The sequence below is a fragment of the Pseudorca crassidens genome, chromosome 13 (genome assembly GCF_039906515.1).
Source record: "Pseudorca crassidens isolate mPseCra1 chromosome 13, mPseCra1.hap1, whole genome shotgun sequence".
In the NCBI taxonomy this organism is placed as follows: domain Eukaryota; kingdom Metazoa; phylum Chordata; class Mammalia; order Artiodactyla; family Delphinidae; genus Pseudorca; species Pseudorca crassidens.
This window is the reverse complement of record NC_090308.1, coordinates 50952063-50967621: the sequence shown is the minus strand read 5'-3', so window position 1 is coordinate 50967621 and position 15559 is coordinate 50952063. Positions and strand designations below refer to the sequence as shown.

The 15559-nt window shown below is 39.4% G+C and overlaps 1 protein-coding gene across 4 annotated transcripts in view; it reads left to right on the top strand.

Moving 5' to 3' along the window:
- Window positions 1–15559, top strand: part of SOBP (sine oculis binding protein homolog) — a 159744-nt gene that overhangs the window by 33549 nt on the left and 110636 nt on the right. For all 4 annotated transcript variants that reach the window (XM_067702432.1, XM_067702429.1, XM_067702431.1 and 1 more), the window contains exon 4: window positions 8988–9139. In XM_067702432.1, coding sequence (XP_067558533.1) covers window positions 8988–9139 — 152 coding nt within the window. The remainder of the gene's footprint in view (window positions 1–8987; window positions 9140–15559) is intronic.

The window sequence follows — 15559 nt, the reverse complement described above, 5'->3', positions numbered from 1 at the left end:
CTATCCTTTCCTTTTCATTTCTACTGTTAGAAATGTTATTCTACGGGTTCAGAACTTCATCTCCTTTCCTCTGCATCCATCCATCCATCCATCCATCCATCCTTTTATTCATTCATTCAACATAGCTTAAGCATTGCTATGTACTAGTCACTGAACACACAAAAGTGAATGAGTCATTGAGGCTGCTCTCATGTTGCTTTTTTCTAAGATGTGGAACAAGAGTCCAGTCTTCTTTTTTTTTTGCGGTACGTGGGCCTCTCACTGCTGTGGCCTCTCCCGTTGTGGAGCACAGGCTCCGGACGCGCAGGCTCAGCGGCCATGGCTCACGGGCCCAGCCGCTCCGCGGCATGTGGGATCTTCCCGGACCGGGGCACGAACCCACGTCCCCTGCATTGGCAGGCGGACTCTCAACCACTGCACCACCAGGGAAGCCCCCGGTCTTCTGAATTCTGATCCACCCTGCTGGGGTAACATTTCTCAGCCCATCTCTGCTCCTGTCATGTCCTGTGAGAAATGTTTGGGAGCTCCTCATTACCTGTGGAATGAAGAGGAACCCCTCCCACCCCAGAGCAAGATGATATTCAAGGGACTCCTCATGCAGGCCCCACAGCCCCAGTCTAATTCCTACTTTTCTCTTCATGCAGTTGTAGTGGCTGAGCTGCTGCAGGGTTCCTCCCCATCCTTGAGTGTGTCTGCCACTTCCTGGCTCCTGCTGGTCCTCTGTCCTTTCCCTCCTTCTCTTGAACTTTCTCCCGCTCCAAATCCTTCAAGACCCAACTCAGAAGCTGTGCTCTCTAGGCTCGAAGAGGCTTCTGAACTCCTCTCTTATCACATTCTCCCTGTCAAATGATGGGGCACACACTTTTCTGCCTGTTCTCTTGGGAGCAGGGCCATGTCCTAGTCAACTCATCGTTCTTGACCAGTGACATAACACAGGGACCTGCACCTGGATGTAAATGTTTAATTCATTTTGAAGTCACATCTTTTACAAATATGTGTGTGTGTGTGACCTGTATATATATATGTATGTATGTATATACACACACACATATATATACACCCCATGTATATGTATCATATACATAAATAATTTAAAATCAGCTAGAAAACTTCCATTAGAAAATTGAAAATGAATTTTAAATTCCATCATTTTCCTGTCATTTTGTGTAATATGTGCTCATTCCTTTTACATACTGGAACCAAATTTTAGTTTATATATAACAATTTAGATTTTATTTTGGGGTTAAGTACTACCCTATTTAGAGGGGTGTTGACTATTTAAAATCTTGAAATCACTTCAAATAATTCTATTTCCAAAAGAAAAATAGGGATAATTTTAGGTACTATAAAGAATCGTAATCGTATGGAACTGCTATCATTTAACTGCATCTCTCCTTTTAACGAGAAACAAGTGCAATAAAACTGTATTAATTCAGACTCTATTCTTTGGCAATTATTGATAGTTCAGTTACCAAGGTGGCAGACATTTTCAGTTGTTCCTATGATATTTCTTAAAAGAGCAAACTTCTCAGGTGTGTAGAAAGATCCACCCATGTGTGGATAGTTGATGTGATAATTACAAAGAATTCCCGTCTATTAATTACAGAATATCTGGCAGTACAGTGATATATTTGGCAACACCCTGTCAACTATTAATTCAAATTAAGTAATTTTAAAAAAGAATAAATGTAAGTGAAGCTTTTATTAAATCTAATGGCTTTATTCTTAAATAAATTTAACCAATTACTGGGTTTTTCTTTGTATTCAGAGTTAGTGAGTCTACAGATGTCATCCATTGGTGGGGGATGTGATTGAAGAGACTGGCGCCTGCTCGTTGGGCCTCGCCAGATTGCACACAGCTGACACCTACCCTTTTTTTTAACATCTTTATTGGAGTATGATTGCTTTACCATGGTGTGTTAGTTTCTGCTGTGTAACAAAGTGAATCAGCTATACATATACATATATCGCCATATCTCCTCCCTCTTGCATCTCCCTCCCACCCTCCCTATCCCACTCAGCTAGGTGGTCACAAAGCACGGAGCTGATCTCCCTGTGCCATGTGACTGCTTCCCACTAGCTATCTATTTTACATTTGGTAGTGTATATATGTCCATGCCACTCTCTCACTTTATCTCAGCTTACCCTTCCCCCTCCCTGTGTTTCCTCAAGTCCATTCTCTACATCTGCGTCTTTATTCCTGTCCTGCCCCTAGGTTCTTCAGAACCACTTTTTTTTTTTTTAGATTCCATATATATGTGTTAGCATACGGTATTTGTTTTTCTCTTCCTCACTTACTTCACTCTGTATGACAGACTCTAGGTCCATCCATCTCACTACAAATAACTCAATTTTGTTTCTTTTTATGGCTGAGTAATATTCCATTGTATATATGTGCCACATCTTCTTTATCCATTCATCTGTAGATGGACACTTAGGTTGGTTCCATGTCCTGGCTATTGTAAATAGAGCTGCAATGAACATTGTGGTACAGGACTCTATTTGAATTATGGTTTTCTCAGGGTATATGCCCAGTAGTGGGATTGCTGGGTTGTATGGTAGTCCTATTTTTAGTTTTTTAAGGAACCTCCATACTGTTCTCCATAGTGGCTGTATCAATTTACATTCCCACCAACAGTGCAAGAGAGTTCCCTTTTCTCCACACCCTCTCCAGCATTTATTGTTTGTAGATTTTTTGATGATGGCCATTCTGACTGGTGTGAGGTGATACCTCATGGTAGTTTTGATTTGCATTTCTCTAGTGATTAGTGATGTTGAGCATCCTTTCATGTGTTTGTTGGCAATCTGTATATCTTCTTTGGAGAAATGTCTATTTAGGTCTTCTGCCCATTTTTGGATTGGGTTGTTTGTTTTTTTGATATTGAGCTGCATGAGCTGCTTGTAAATTTTGGAGATTAATCCTTTGTCAGTTGCTTCATTTGCAAATATTTTCTCCCATTCTGAGGGTTGTCTTTTCGTCTTGTTTATGTTTTCCTTTGCTGTGACACCTACCCTTTTCTTATGGCTCTAATTGCCAGTAATTCTAAGGAAGGCTCATTTACATGAAGAATGTGTCTACTTTCTCTGGATTGATCCTCACCACAGCTAGAGTTACGGTGGGCATTACTATCCCTTAAGTGACTTACCCACATCACACAACTAGAAGGGGCAGTATTAATACTTTCACCCGTTTCCTCTGTCTCCATCTCTCCATACTCCATCACAATGTCTTTCAAATAATAGTGACTTAGGTTCACAAAGGAGTATATATTTGTTACCTCATTTGCTTAACAAAAAGTCACCCCCTTGAGCTGTAATAAGTGGATCTGCCTGTTGCTTTTCTTTTCTAGAGATCCCTAGCGATATGCCATTCCTCCCACCTCCTTCAACTTCCACGGTGCTTTAAATTCACATGTAAAAGTCATTCTGGAAATATCTGACATTGTGCTACAGTATGATCAGGCAGTAGTTTTTCTGTCCACTCTGCCTTTACTTGGCAGCCCTCAGCTTGCTCTACCTATATGCCCAGGGCTAGACATTAGCAAATTAGTGACCAGAGGCTTCTTTTGTCCTAGCCTCTCCCATCTCTGCCCTCCTCTTTCTCATTGGAGCCCTGTCCTTAGCCCTTCTCATCACTCTCTGTGAAAACTTGTTCTTCAGAAAGAATCACTCATTTTAAAGCATAAATCACTATAGACAAATACATATCGAGCCTTCTTGCTTTCAGGGAATTTGTGTTTTAATAGGATATAAGAAATATTTAGCCCAGGAAATTACTCTCTAATGGTAGAATTAAATTTTTGTGAGCAGTTGAGGATACTTTTTGAAGCTAGGATATTCTTATTGGCATCTTTGAAGTTACACATGTAAGTGGTTCCCCACTTCACCCACATGGAAAGTCAGTCTTATTCATGTCCTGCTGTGACTGCCCTCCCTTACAAAAGAAAAAGCTGGGAAGAGTATTGCTTTCCTGTGAGTAGAATGACTGCTTCCTGAGATCCAGGTATATTGGTTCTGTCTCATCATTTAATGTTCAAGTGGCACTTGCTGGTGAAAGTTCAGACAGAATGTTTGCAGCAAATCCAAGTATCATAGTCATAAAGAAGTAAAGGTTTGCACTGTGGGCCTTTAACTTGTTTTTTAAAAAATCAGTCAACAAATATCGATTAACACTTCAGGTGTCTCCTCAAAGACTTTTTGACCATTTGGATTCCATTTTCTTTGTCTATTAGTGTGTCACGGAGCAGTGTGCTGTGTAAGTAGCAGAGTCTGTGACACCTTTTAGTCCTTTTTGTGGAGGGACGTCTGTGTGGATGGTGCATAATCTCACCCATTTAGAAAGGCTGTGGTCTCTAAGGTGTAGTGGTCAAGAGCTTGGGCTCTAGAGCCAGATGCCCTGGGCTTCATCTTGGCTTTGGTTTGTACTGGCTGTGTGATTTGGAGCAAATCACTTAATCTCTAAACCTCACTTTCCCCATCTGCACAATGGGGATAATGTTAGTGCCTGCCTGCGGGGTAGTGGCTGTGATTAAGACTAAGTGATGGATTTAAAGAATTTAGCACTGTGCCTGGCACCTATTAAATAGTAAATAATGGCTAAGTATCATTATTTTCCTTTTGACTCAGTGGTCCAGATTTTCGCTGGGTCTCCCTTATGTTTATTTCTGGAACACAGGGAATTGTACAAAAGCTTCTATAGGACTCTTAAATTAGAGTCTCTATAGAGACTTTTAAATCAGACTGCCTTAAAGTTTTTGGAATTCAATTATTACAAGAAGGGCTGGAAAGAAAGCAAACTTTAATCCTAGTTTTTTGCCTGCCTTTCAGGCCATGTCTTTATTCTGTTCTTCAATATACCTTCTTCAACAAATAGATTGATAGAGTGTTACCTGTGCTTTCATCTCATGGCGTGGAGAACACACAGGAATCACTTCAGATTGTCTTGCAGCTTGTCTCATATAATTCAAGTCTTGAAATGATTATCTGGACATGTGCATTCTAGGAACTGTTGGAAGAGAGAAATATCACCAGCAGATACTTTCAGTCTTTTTTCCTCAGTCTTGGATTCCCATGAAAGTTACAGAGGGGTGGTAAATCTACAGTTTAATCACTTGGGGTTCGTTAAGGCCCACCTGATTTTATTTGGGCTCTGGTCAGGTAAGCTAGTATGCATGTTCATAGCCAATTAAAATGCCCCTAGAATGGCCATCCTTATTTTTAAGTCACCAGATAAAGCAGTCTCTCAAACAGCTTCAGCAAGGCATTCCACAAATGCTTGACTTCATACTTCTCTGCACTATGATAAATAAATACAATTTTGATTTTATCTCAGAGTAATTAATCTAAATTTCTCCTTCTGGGGTGTAAAGTAGAATAATGTTCTATAGCTCTTTGAACATTAGATTGGAAAGATAATGCCCTAAATATTTTGCTTAATTAAATCCAAAAGAGGTGGTACAAACTTTTCATGATTAACTGAAACATGCATATTTTGACTGATGCATATTTATATGATATTATCATATGAAAAATTTATTATGTTATATAAACTGGAATGTGATATAATGCTGTAAGCATTTTGCATTTGTTGCTGCATTGTTCATTATGAAAAATACACAGGCTAATAATGGCTGTAAGGAAAGATCTGTTACGTGAATTTTCTTTGAGGCAATATCATCTCTAATGGCCGGGACCTTTTGCCTAAATATAAGAAATCAGGTTTTTCCCTAGTTTGAAGAAATATTTTTTAAATAAAAAAGTTTTGAAAGCAGTTAAGATTCAGAAAGCTAAAGGGCTGGGCTCTTTATTTTGCTAATATAAAGCATGCACACGATTCCTGGGTTTCAGATTAAAAAAAAAAAAGATGCGGTTATTGAAATGAACCTATCCCCTTGGCTTTAAGCACTTAAGAAGAGCTCACTTTTCTAGAGGTGCAGTCATATTGTTTAAGATGGGGCACCATCTCATGTCTGGTGGCAGAATTTTGAGCTAAGTTTTAGCTGACAAAATTAACTTTAATAATCACAGTTCTTTCTTAATTTCTTAAATATATTAATAAAAATGACTTTTATAAGACTAGAATATCTGAGATATCTGAAAATGTTTTCTTGAACTTTTGGAACAATCCCTTTATCAGACGCTTCTTTGGAGCATTAGCTATTGATAGCAGTTTGGTGACAGAAAAGGAGGTATCTGATGGAAGTTTTCTAAAGGGTTTGCCTTTATGAAACAGAATTTTATGAAAAAAGGATGGGGATACTGAATTATTTAACAAGGCAGATCCTAACCACCATCCTAAGAGTTTTCCAACTGCCAGATACAAAAGTATGCAATTTCTTTTGTCTCATCTTCCCGTTTTGTTACTTTGTAGTACAAATGATTTATAAAAATAACCTGCTTTAAAATTCTACTTTTTGTTTATTTGTTATCTCTGTTGTAAGAAACTATCCTTGCCTCCCCTAAAAAAAAGACAAGTAGGTCTGTGCGGTGATGATGGAGTAAAGCGGGAGAAAGACCCGTGAGTGGCCTTTTTGCCCCAGGCATCATTCCTTCAGGCCAGGCCAGAGCTCAGGCCCGCTGCCCAGTCTTCTTATAGCTTTGCTCTCCACCCTCTGTCATCTCAGTTTTAGTCTATGATAGTTAAAGATCTAGGACTAAAACACTTAACATTTTTTTTCCCCCAAAGCAGACTATTGAAAGGAAGAAACCGAAAGGGGAAACCTAATGCATGTTCTAAAGTGGATCCTTGGGAAGTGGGGTCTCCTCGTTGAATTCTGTGGCCAAATAATTTCCCCCATAAAATCTTTTTTTCCTTACAGATTTCACCAGAATCAAGCTTATTGCCAACGGATCATTTGTGAGAGTTCTGCTGTATCATATTCTTTTTCAGGAATTTAAGATTTTAAAGCAGCTAATGGATTGGGAAAATAGAAACTATTAGTGCTAGTTAGTTTAGTAATGATAGATGATTATTTTCTAAATGTAGTCTTTCTAGTTTAATTTTTAAAACTCCTCCATACTCTAAGGTAAATTATAGAGTCTTGTTAATTTTTCATACCATGTAAAATGTCTGTATGTAGACAGATGCCATATTAGAAATCATACAAAATATAAATAAATCTTTTTTTGAATAGAATAAATTATTAAACACAATCATTGTATGACATTTGAATTCATGTTATGACTCCATTTAAAGAAAGTTATTTTATCAAAAATGTTTGATTAACATCAAAGGTTGCCTTTTACACTGTCTCATTTGATAATTAACAATAAATTACAACATGTAATTTGTGAAATAAAAATGATCATTAAAATGACAACACTTATTCCATTAAGGTAAATAAAATGCTTTACATAGTTCTGAGTGATGACACTCAGGGGGAAAAAATGCCGTTATCACTGCACTACAAATTAGTTTGCTTCTAATTTTGCAGGCTGATGACCGCACTGCCTCAAACCAAATCTTTTCCCTGGAAATGGAATGATTGCATGACAGACTCTATGAACCATGAATATGTCAACAACTCACGGACCAGGCCTTGCTTAGCAATTAGTCTTTGGGGGATTTTATTCAGAAATCAGACAACAGTATACCAGAGCTTATTGGGGATTTTATGATTACCAGTCATGTCTGGAGCATGAGTCTGGGTCAGTACAAAAAAAATTGATAAAGGAGGAAGAGATGCACCTAATAGTGGCAATCAGTCATACACACACACACACACACACACACACACACACACACACACACACACACACACAGAGTCAATGGGGAAGACTGAGAAAACGTAAGATATAGTGAAAGCCCCTAGGAGGCAGCAAGAAAATATTTCTTAGACTTCTACTTGTAGTCTCTCCTACAGTCACTCCCTGTAAAGAGACCACTGTTTCCCAGACTTCAGTCATTTGAATATCACCATCACATTTTTGTTACAGCATCTTACCACCTGCACTATGATTTCCTCAATATATTTTATTAACTGACTCACTTTAAAAGCCTTTCTTTGTTTTAAGCAGTAGTATTTGTGATATCCTGGGCTTGTTGTGCTAGTAAAATTTGTTTTTTTCTCTTACAAAGGAAAAGAAATACAGTAGTTTAAATATTGAAAATATCTGCATACCACCTAACATTATTCTGAGCATTCCCATGACATGGGTGGCAGGTGCTACAGGAGCTACAAGGACCACCAGTCTGGCTGAGAATGATCTGGGCAGATGTGTGACCTCAGGCCTCATGGCTGACACCCCCATTACCATTCCTCCATCCAGGGACCACGAACCATATCACAAGGAGGGGAATTTAAATCAGGCCTGCGCCTCCCCGAGGACAGCAGTGTGGGAAGGCTGTATCACAGCAGACTGTTGTGTGAGCCAGGATGGTGCCTTTTCATCGTGAGAAGATGGCCACTCACATCTTTCCTTTCTTTGAGAAACTGTATCACTCGGGAACCATTATATTGCAGGAGTAAACAACACCCCCTTTCATGTAACAGTAATAGGGAACAGGTCAAGATTGAGCCTGGCTCCTGACTGTCCAAGTTCACATGAGGGCATCACATTTGTAGGTTAGCACTGGGCAACCCACCCAGTGTGAATCTTGTAGGCTGTCAGCAGTACCTTTGAAGATATGGGTCTCTTTACAAGCTTCATTAGTACTGAGCCTGGTTTAACCAGGCAGAATAAGCATTTGTACCAGGATACCAAGTGCAAGGAATCCTCATGGCTCTGCAGTCATGCTCTGGTTTTTAAATAAATGATGTCTTTTGGAAACTTAGGAGACAACCAAAAAAAAAAAAAAAAAGAAAGGAAAGAAAAAGAAAAAAGCACTGAGTCTTCCCACCAAGAGCTGGCTATCTACTAGGTCAGAAAGTGGTGAGATACTGAAATTAAGAACAGACCTCAAGTAGCTCTGTGAGGTTCAGGGTGTGTCTAAGTTTGAAGGGATGTTTGCTTCTGATATGAACATTTTTCTTATACTTTTATTATAGAAGATGATGTGTCAAATGTACAAATAATGTGTGCCTGGTGCCAGAAAGTGGGAATCAAGCGCTATTCCCTGAGTATGGGAAGTGAGGTGAAAAGCTTCTGCAGCGAGAAGTGCTTTGCGGCCTGCCGACGAGCCTACTTCAAGAGAAATAAGGTAAGAGCACCGTAGAGAGAGGCGGCCCACTCAGGCCTCACCACCCTGTGCGCATGCGCCTCTTAGCTTCTAGCCGAAATCAGTGCGCACCCCGTACTTTTATTCTTTCTGTTTTGTCTGTTCTCTTTCTCTGCCATGCTTAACCTTCTGGAATAAGGAACCCTCTTCTAATGTGTAACCTGCCCTTCAGTTTCTCTTGTCTTGGTGTTTGAATTCTGAGAGGGTGAATGAATCTGATGAGGACATGGTGGTCGCAGCTGGTATCCTAAGTTACAGTGTCTCTCCAGCAGTAGAGTACTAGACTAGGGTCCATGAAAGATAAGTGGTAGAGATTTCTTATCAAGGCTGAGAAACTAGCCACAGAAGCATGGCCAGAAAGCTTTAGTCCACTCAGTTTTATACTTGTTCCCATTGCGAATATTGCTCTAGCTCTTTCCAAAATCTGATCCACAAATTCTAATCAAGAAAAATGTCAAGTCTTTCTTGACACCTTACATTAAAGTTGATTGATATTGAGAGAAGATGAAATAATGAATACATGAACCAACCTTGCTCACACAGCCAAGCGTTTGTGAGAATCATGGTGGATGAACACAGGAACAGCCATAGTTATGGTTTCTTTGTTTGTTTTGTTTGTTTTAAGACATCTCAGATATAAAAATGTCCTTTTAGAATAGCATTAGCCACCATTGATGGGAAATGGAATGCATGATGTCTTTACAATCAACACACACATACACACACAGCTAATTTCTTAATCTTTTAAGAACCGCTATTGCATTTTGCCACCAATTACTGAAATAAATTGCTAGTTCTTGATTATTTTCCATTGATCTGTAAATTTTCCTTAATTCATAAAATCATCCACATTTTGCTAAGCAGTTCCATTTCCATAATATAAGATCAAAATCTGTCCTTCTTTGAAGCAAACAATTGCTACTTTTTTAAAGTCTTATTTGTAATCCTGAAATGCTAATTTTGTGCTCACTGCATTGCAAGAAGCACTGTTGCAGCAAATTATCTACTGCAAATTTGGGTCACATTATTCTGCCAAAAAACATAATGCCGAAAGAATTAGGCTGCAGAATTCAGCGGGGTGGAATTTTAGGAGCAGTCTCTAAGAATTAGGCTCATAATCTTCACTGGAACAGGGAGGCAAGTAAGGAAATTGTCTGGAATTCTTTTGGGACAGTCAACAGTTCACTTTCCCTTGGGAGGGGCCGGTGAAGCTTCAGAGGAGGGTAGTTAGAGCAACGCATGGGAGACACGTTTTGTTTTAATATAGGGGGATTAAAATGATCTCTGAGACCCTGGGGCTCCCGTTTTTAATGCTGAGCACTGGGGTAACAATCACAAGAGTGGACCCAGTGCTTTCATCTTCAAAGCCTTACTTACCACAACAAAATACTTTGCATTCCATCCCAGAAGATGGCTATAGAACAGGGGTTTTTGTTTCTTTATGATTCTGAAGGGTTATGTGTCTGAATCTTGATGGACTGCCTGTAGTGAATAAAATCAAGCAAGATGAATTTGTCACAATCCCTGTGATACATGTTACACTTTGCATAGTGATCCAACTTTTTAAGCCTTTGATGAAAGGCACCTGATTCAGTTTGAAAAAGCAGTTCATAATAATATATATGTATAATATATATCATATATACAATGTGTACATATTTGTGATTATAAAGTTTAAGGTCAAACTGAGTTTAAACTTCCACAGCATACAGTTTTGCAAAATAGATAACTGGGAGCCAAGATAGGAATTAGTATTTGGAATACTTATAGTAGGTAAAGTCAGCAAGGGGAGAAAGACCATTACTTTTCACTTCCTGCAAGGAGTTATTGGGGTAGTTCTTTGAACATCCTGCAAAACCTGGGAGCCGCAGTGGCTTGAAGTTTAGCCAGTGACTTTGACAGCTGATCCCAGCAGCCCATTAGTGTACATACAATACCTGTCTTCTCTGCAATCTTCATGCTTATTTATGTATTCCAAAGCTCTGCCACACTAGACATTCTCGTTTTTCAGATAGAGAAATAAACTGGTCACATCGCTTGCTGGATTCTTTTTTTTTTTTTTAATTTTAAGAGTGTTATCTCTGCAACAATATCCTATTGTATTACAATAAACATGTACAGCTGCTGCATTTCTGTTAACTGATAGGATTTTGTGGTCATTTCATTTAGGGCTTGGGTTTCCTAATGGATTGTATTAGATACCAGTCTCCATCCTGCCATTTCTAAGAACTGCTGTAATAAGCCCCAGGGTGTTCCCCACTGAAGACAATAGCAAATAGCTACTTCTGTTCTTGTATCATTTGACAAAGTCTTTAGTCCTCATTATTAAAACTGTGGACTTTCTTAATCTTAGAAAGAGGGCAGAATTCTTCCCATCCCTACCTAAAAGATTTTCTGGCTAAATTCTACAATTTTAAATAATGAGAACTGGATGGAAAACAGTGAATAATGTGTATGCAGAACAGAATTTTGCCTTAGGTATAATGTAGAATCTAAAAAAACATGTAAAATTAACTATGCTGTAAATTATGCTTTATAATGACAGCCCGCTTCTTGGTGGATAGCATGCTGGGATCTAAAAATGGTCTCTAAGTTGAACCCAAATCGCATGCATAACTTTACAAAGAAAAATCCTAGTAGAAAAGGTAGCTAATTAGGAGCAGTATTCAGCTGACCTCTGTTTTGTGTCTGAGCAACACCTGCATTTGTGAATGTAATTTGGACAGCTGTGCCTGTGCTTCCCCTGCTGTCCTCGTCACAAATGCTCGGGGATAGAGGCAGGAACTGCTTTTCTGCTAAAAACAAGGACAAAAATAGCCCAGCTCTCAAAATGAAGGCCCACTGAAAACTGGCTCTTTAAATTTCATTTGCTTCTCAAACCTTATTCCAGAGGTCTCTGTGTTTGTTTGATGGAGTAGGTTAAGAATGTCACATCCCTCTCTCCTAAACCCTGGTGCTGTGAAGTAAGGTGGGATGGACTGAAGCCAAGTTAACCTTTTATGCCATATAGGTTATATCTTTAAACCAATTTAAAATTTAATTCGAAGAGTAGTTTGGATTACTGTAAGTATGTACGCTTTCTTCAGAATACTTCTGCTAGAACTGTGAGTCACAGCTGTCTTCATTTAAGGAACCTAACTACTAGCGTACACAATTCAGGATGTTGGCTCTAAGAAGTGTACAGTATTAATTCATAATCATATTTCGTAGAATCCTTATCCCCATCAGGTCCAATTGCTGACTCAAAAGTGTTTGAAACAACGGGTAAGAAAAATACTTTTGTAGTCTATGGCATCAGCCGAACAATGGGATGTCAGTCTCATTACTTAATGCACTGGAGACTTTTCAGGGACCTAATAGCTCATTCTCTTCCCAGCCCCTTTTGAGGCCACACGTAGAGAAGAACTTGAGAACATTTCTAACCTAGTGATTTGCCTAGGAGTTGGAAAGTTGTGGACTCCTTAGTGGTTTTGCAAGAGATGCTGAAGTGTTTAGTCCAACTAATACCGGTTTTACTCTGCACAATAACAGACACAAAAATATTTTTTCCTAAGGGAGTGATGCCTTGTAACCATTATCCCACTTAAAACAAGAGTAACAAACAAGGTCACAAATAGTAGTCATTTCCAAATATCCTGTGTTTGATCTTTTTCCTTCTGCACAGGAAATATCCTGTTGTCTAAACGGATGGCCACAAATCAAGCAAGAAATCAAAATTCAAGACAGGTGTCCAACGCAGGCAATGTAAAGAATGGTTGTTTTCTTTCCTTGTTCAGATACCAAATTTATAGTGTTCTTTGTGGATTAGTGGCATTGATACTTTAATAATAGACACAAATTCCTAACAGTACCAAAGTTTGCTTCCTCGTTCTAGTTTTTCCATAACTTGAGACAAGAATAGATGGAAATACTTCTTCAATATCACAGTGTTGCTGTTCCTCCACAGACTATAGGGGAAAGAAACCTATGTAGATAATAGATAAGGATGAATTAAAAATAAAAAGGTTATATAGATAGAAACAACATTTGCAGATGATACCATTAAGATCTAACAATCATGATAATAATAACAAATGTTCAACGAGGGGAATATTGTCTAATAAGCATTTCCTTTACTTTCAAACTATATCCCTGGATACACAGCATGTATCATCATATTATTTGGAGTTACATTTTATTTAGACTATTGGTCTTTTTATTAAACTTGAATACATCCTGGGGAAGATTCTCAGTTTCAAACTTCATTACAGAACCTACTAGTGCAAAAGAAATGTGTAACAATTGCCTTGTTAATCTTGTGATTAACCTGTCTACTTTTTTTCCTTTAAACACCTGCAAGATTTAATTTGCAAAATGGCTATCATTCATGAAGGTTTAGGGAAGGACATTAAATTACTTGTAATTAATGTCCCCTGACTGCCTGAAGCTCAAGCCACAGACTTGCTTTTGCCAGTTGTTTGCAAATATTCTTGATTGACAGGAATGCTTAGGGAGCACTGGATTTCTTCCTGTGGATTCACCGTGATTTTATGGGGTGCCAGTGAGCCTGTTGGGTCTGTCTACCTTCACCCTGCCCTGGGGGATGATTGCTTTGCTTCTGCAGTGTCTGTGCTGCAAGCCTGCCCACTGCCTGCACATAGCATGGCTTCTGCCTTTAATCTGCAGGCCAGTGGCTGAGTTAGTTCCCTTTTGGTTGCAGCAAACAGGGGTGTCCTCTGGAAGCTTTGGGGAAAGAACAACAAACCCACCTGTTTTCTTGTTCTCTCATATTTTGAAATATGGGATGGAATGTTGATGAGCTGCTGCAAATGAGAACCTATGAAAAAAGCACCAGCAGAGGGGAGGGACGGTGTTAGTCCTTACAAATTCAGGGTGGGGGGTAGAACAGGAGAATTCTGGCCAGAGAAATAAGATGCAGGTCAGGTTAAAGTGATGCCTGGGCTCTTGAAGAAAGGCAGAAAGTGTCCCAGGACAGAGCTTCTGCAGGCCAGGTGGGACACAATGCCCTAGGAAGCCATCGATCAGAAGCCTGGGGGAGAGGCATGTGATCTTGTGTTTACCAGAACACTTGACCACCACTTGGGAAACACTGGTCTAAGGAATTCCCAGAACACAAACAGAATGGGGCAAGCGAGTTTGTACTGAAAGAAAGGAATAGCAGCCACGTCTAGTTTTGAATGGGCTACATTTGGGGAGGTTGTGGGGGAAACAGAGAAATAAGTTTAATCTGTTACCCAGAATAGATGTCAACTTCTGAGTAACAGTAGATATTTTAGATTAAATGTGAAGAGATGATTAAAACTCCAAATAGCTTCAAGCCCCAATACTATTTCTTTCCAATGAGCAGAAGGAAGAGGGAGTACTTTTCATAGATCTGAATCTGGTCACCTGGAGAGCAATACACAGGGCTATTGACATAGATGCTTGAATGTTAATTTCGGTCAGTCTCTGGCCATCCCGGTGATAGCTCCTGCTATACACTTAAAGCAAGTTTTTCTCATCTGAACTGCCGGTAATTATCCAATCCATCTCAAAGGCACGCTCCCTTTTAACATTAAGCACAGTGTCAGATTGCATCAGCCGCATTGTGCTCTGGTGACTGGGCTGCAGAGTGATGAATGTGCTTGCTTCCAGTTCATAGTCCAGTGTCTGTCTGGGTAGTGGGCAGTTCAGGGAAACAGGTGATCAGGAAGGGATCTAGTTATCTGGGACCTGCATTCTCCTTATTGATCCAGTCATTGTCTTGCCGACTTTCTCACCTTGCTGCTAACAGTGTTCAGGTTTATCTGAAGAATGAGCTTTTAAAGAATTATCTAACGGGTCATTTTCATGTGCTTCTCCAGTCATAAGCTACGTGCAGCACAGAGTCTCTTTGTGCCTGATTTTAAAAGGAAGGTGTCATGAGACCTTACTAGTAATGACTAGAGGGGAGAGGAGTTTCTAAGAGTGCTTAGTGCACTGTCTAGATAAACCAAGAGAGATGATTGTGCATTTTCGTGGGATTGTAGTTATGCTCTGTTAATTCAAATGCTTTGTTAAAAATGTTAACTGTCTAAAAAAGTGCATGCATAAGACAGGCCAGGTGGCTTGCTATGAGATATTTTAAGATAGTAGCTTGAGTCCAGAATTTCTCTCATATACTTTTTCAATGTCTGGTCATAAAACCTAGTACACCCAAGAGGGCCATATGCAGGAGATGCAAACTATAGGCACGCTCGTGTTTATTTTTATTTCTCCCCCATCTCAGTACCTCTGGATAGCTTTTGTACACATAAGCAAAAGTGTGAACTGGGCAAGCCAAGTGCAATTCTTTGTTCCTTGGGCTCTTTGCTCTTTGTTCTTATTATCACAGATTAGGAAGGAATAAAGAAAATCTTGCTACAGAAGGCCACTTAATTTCTG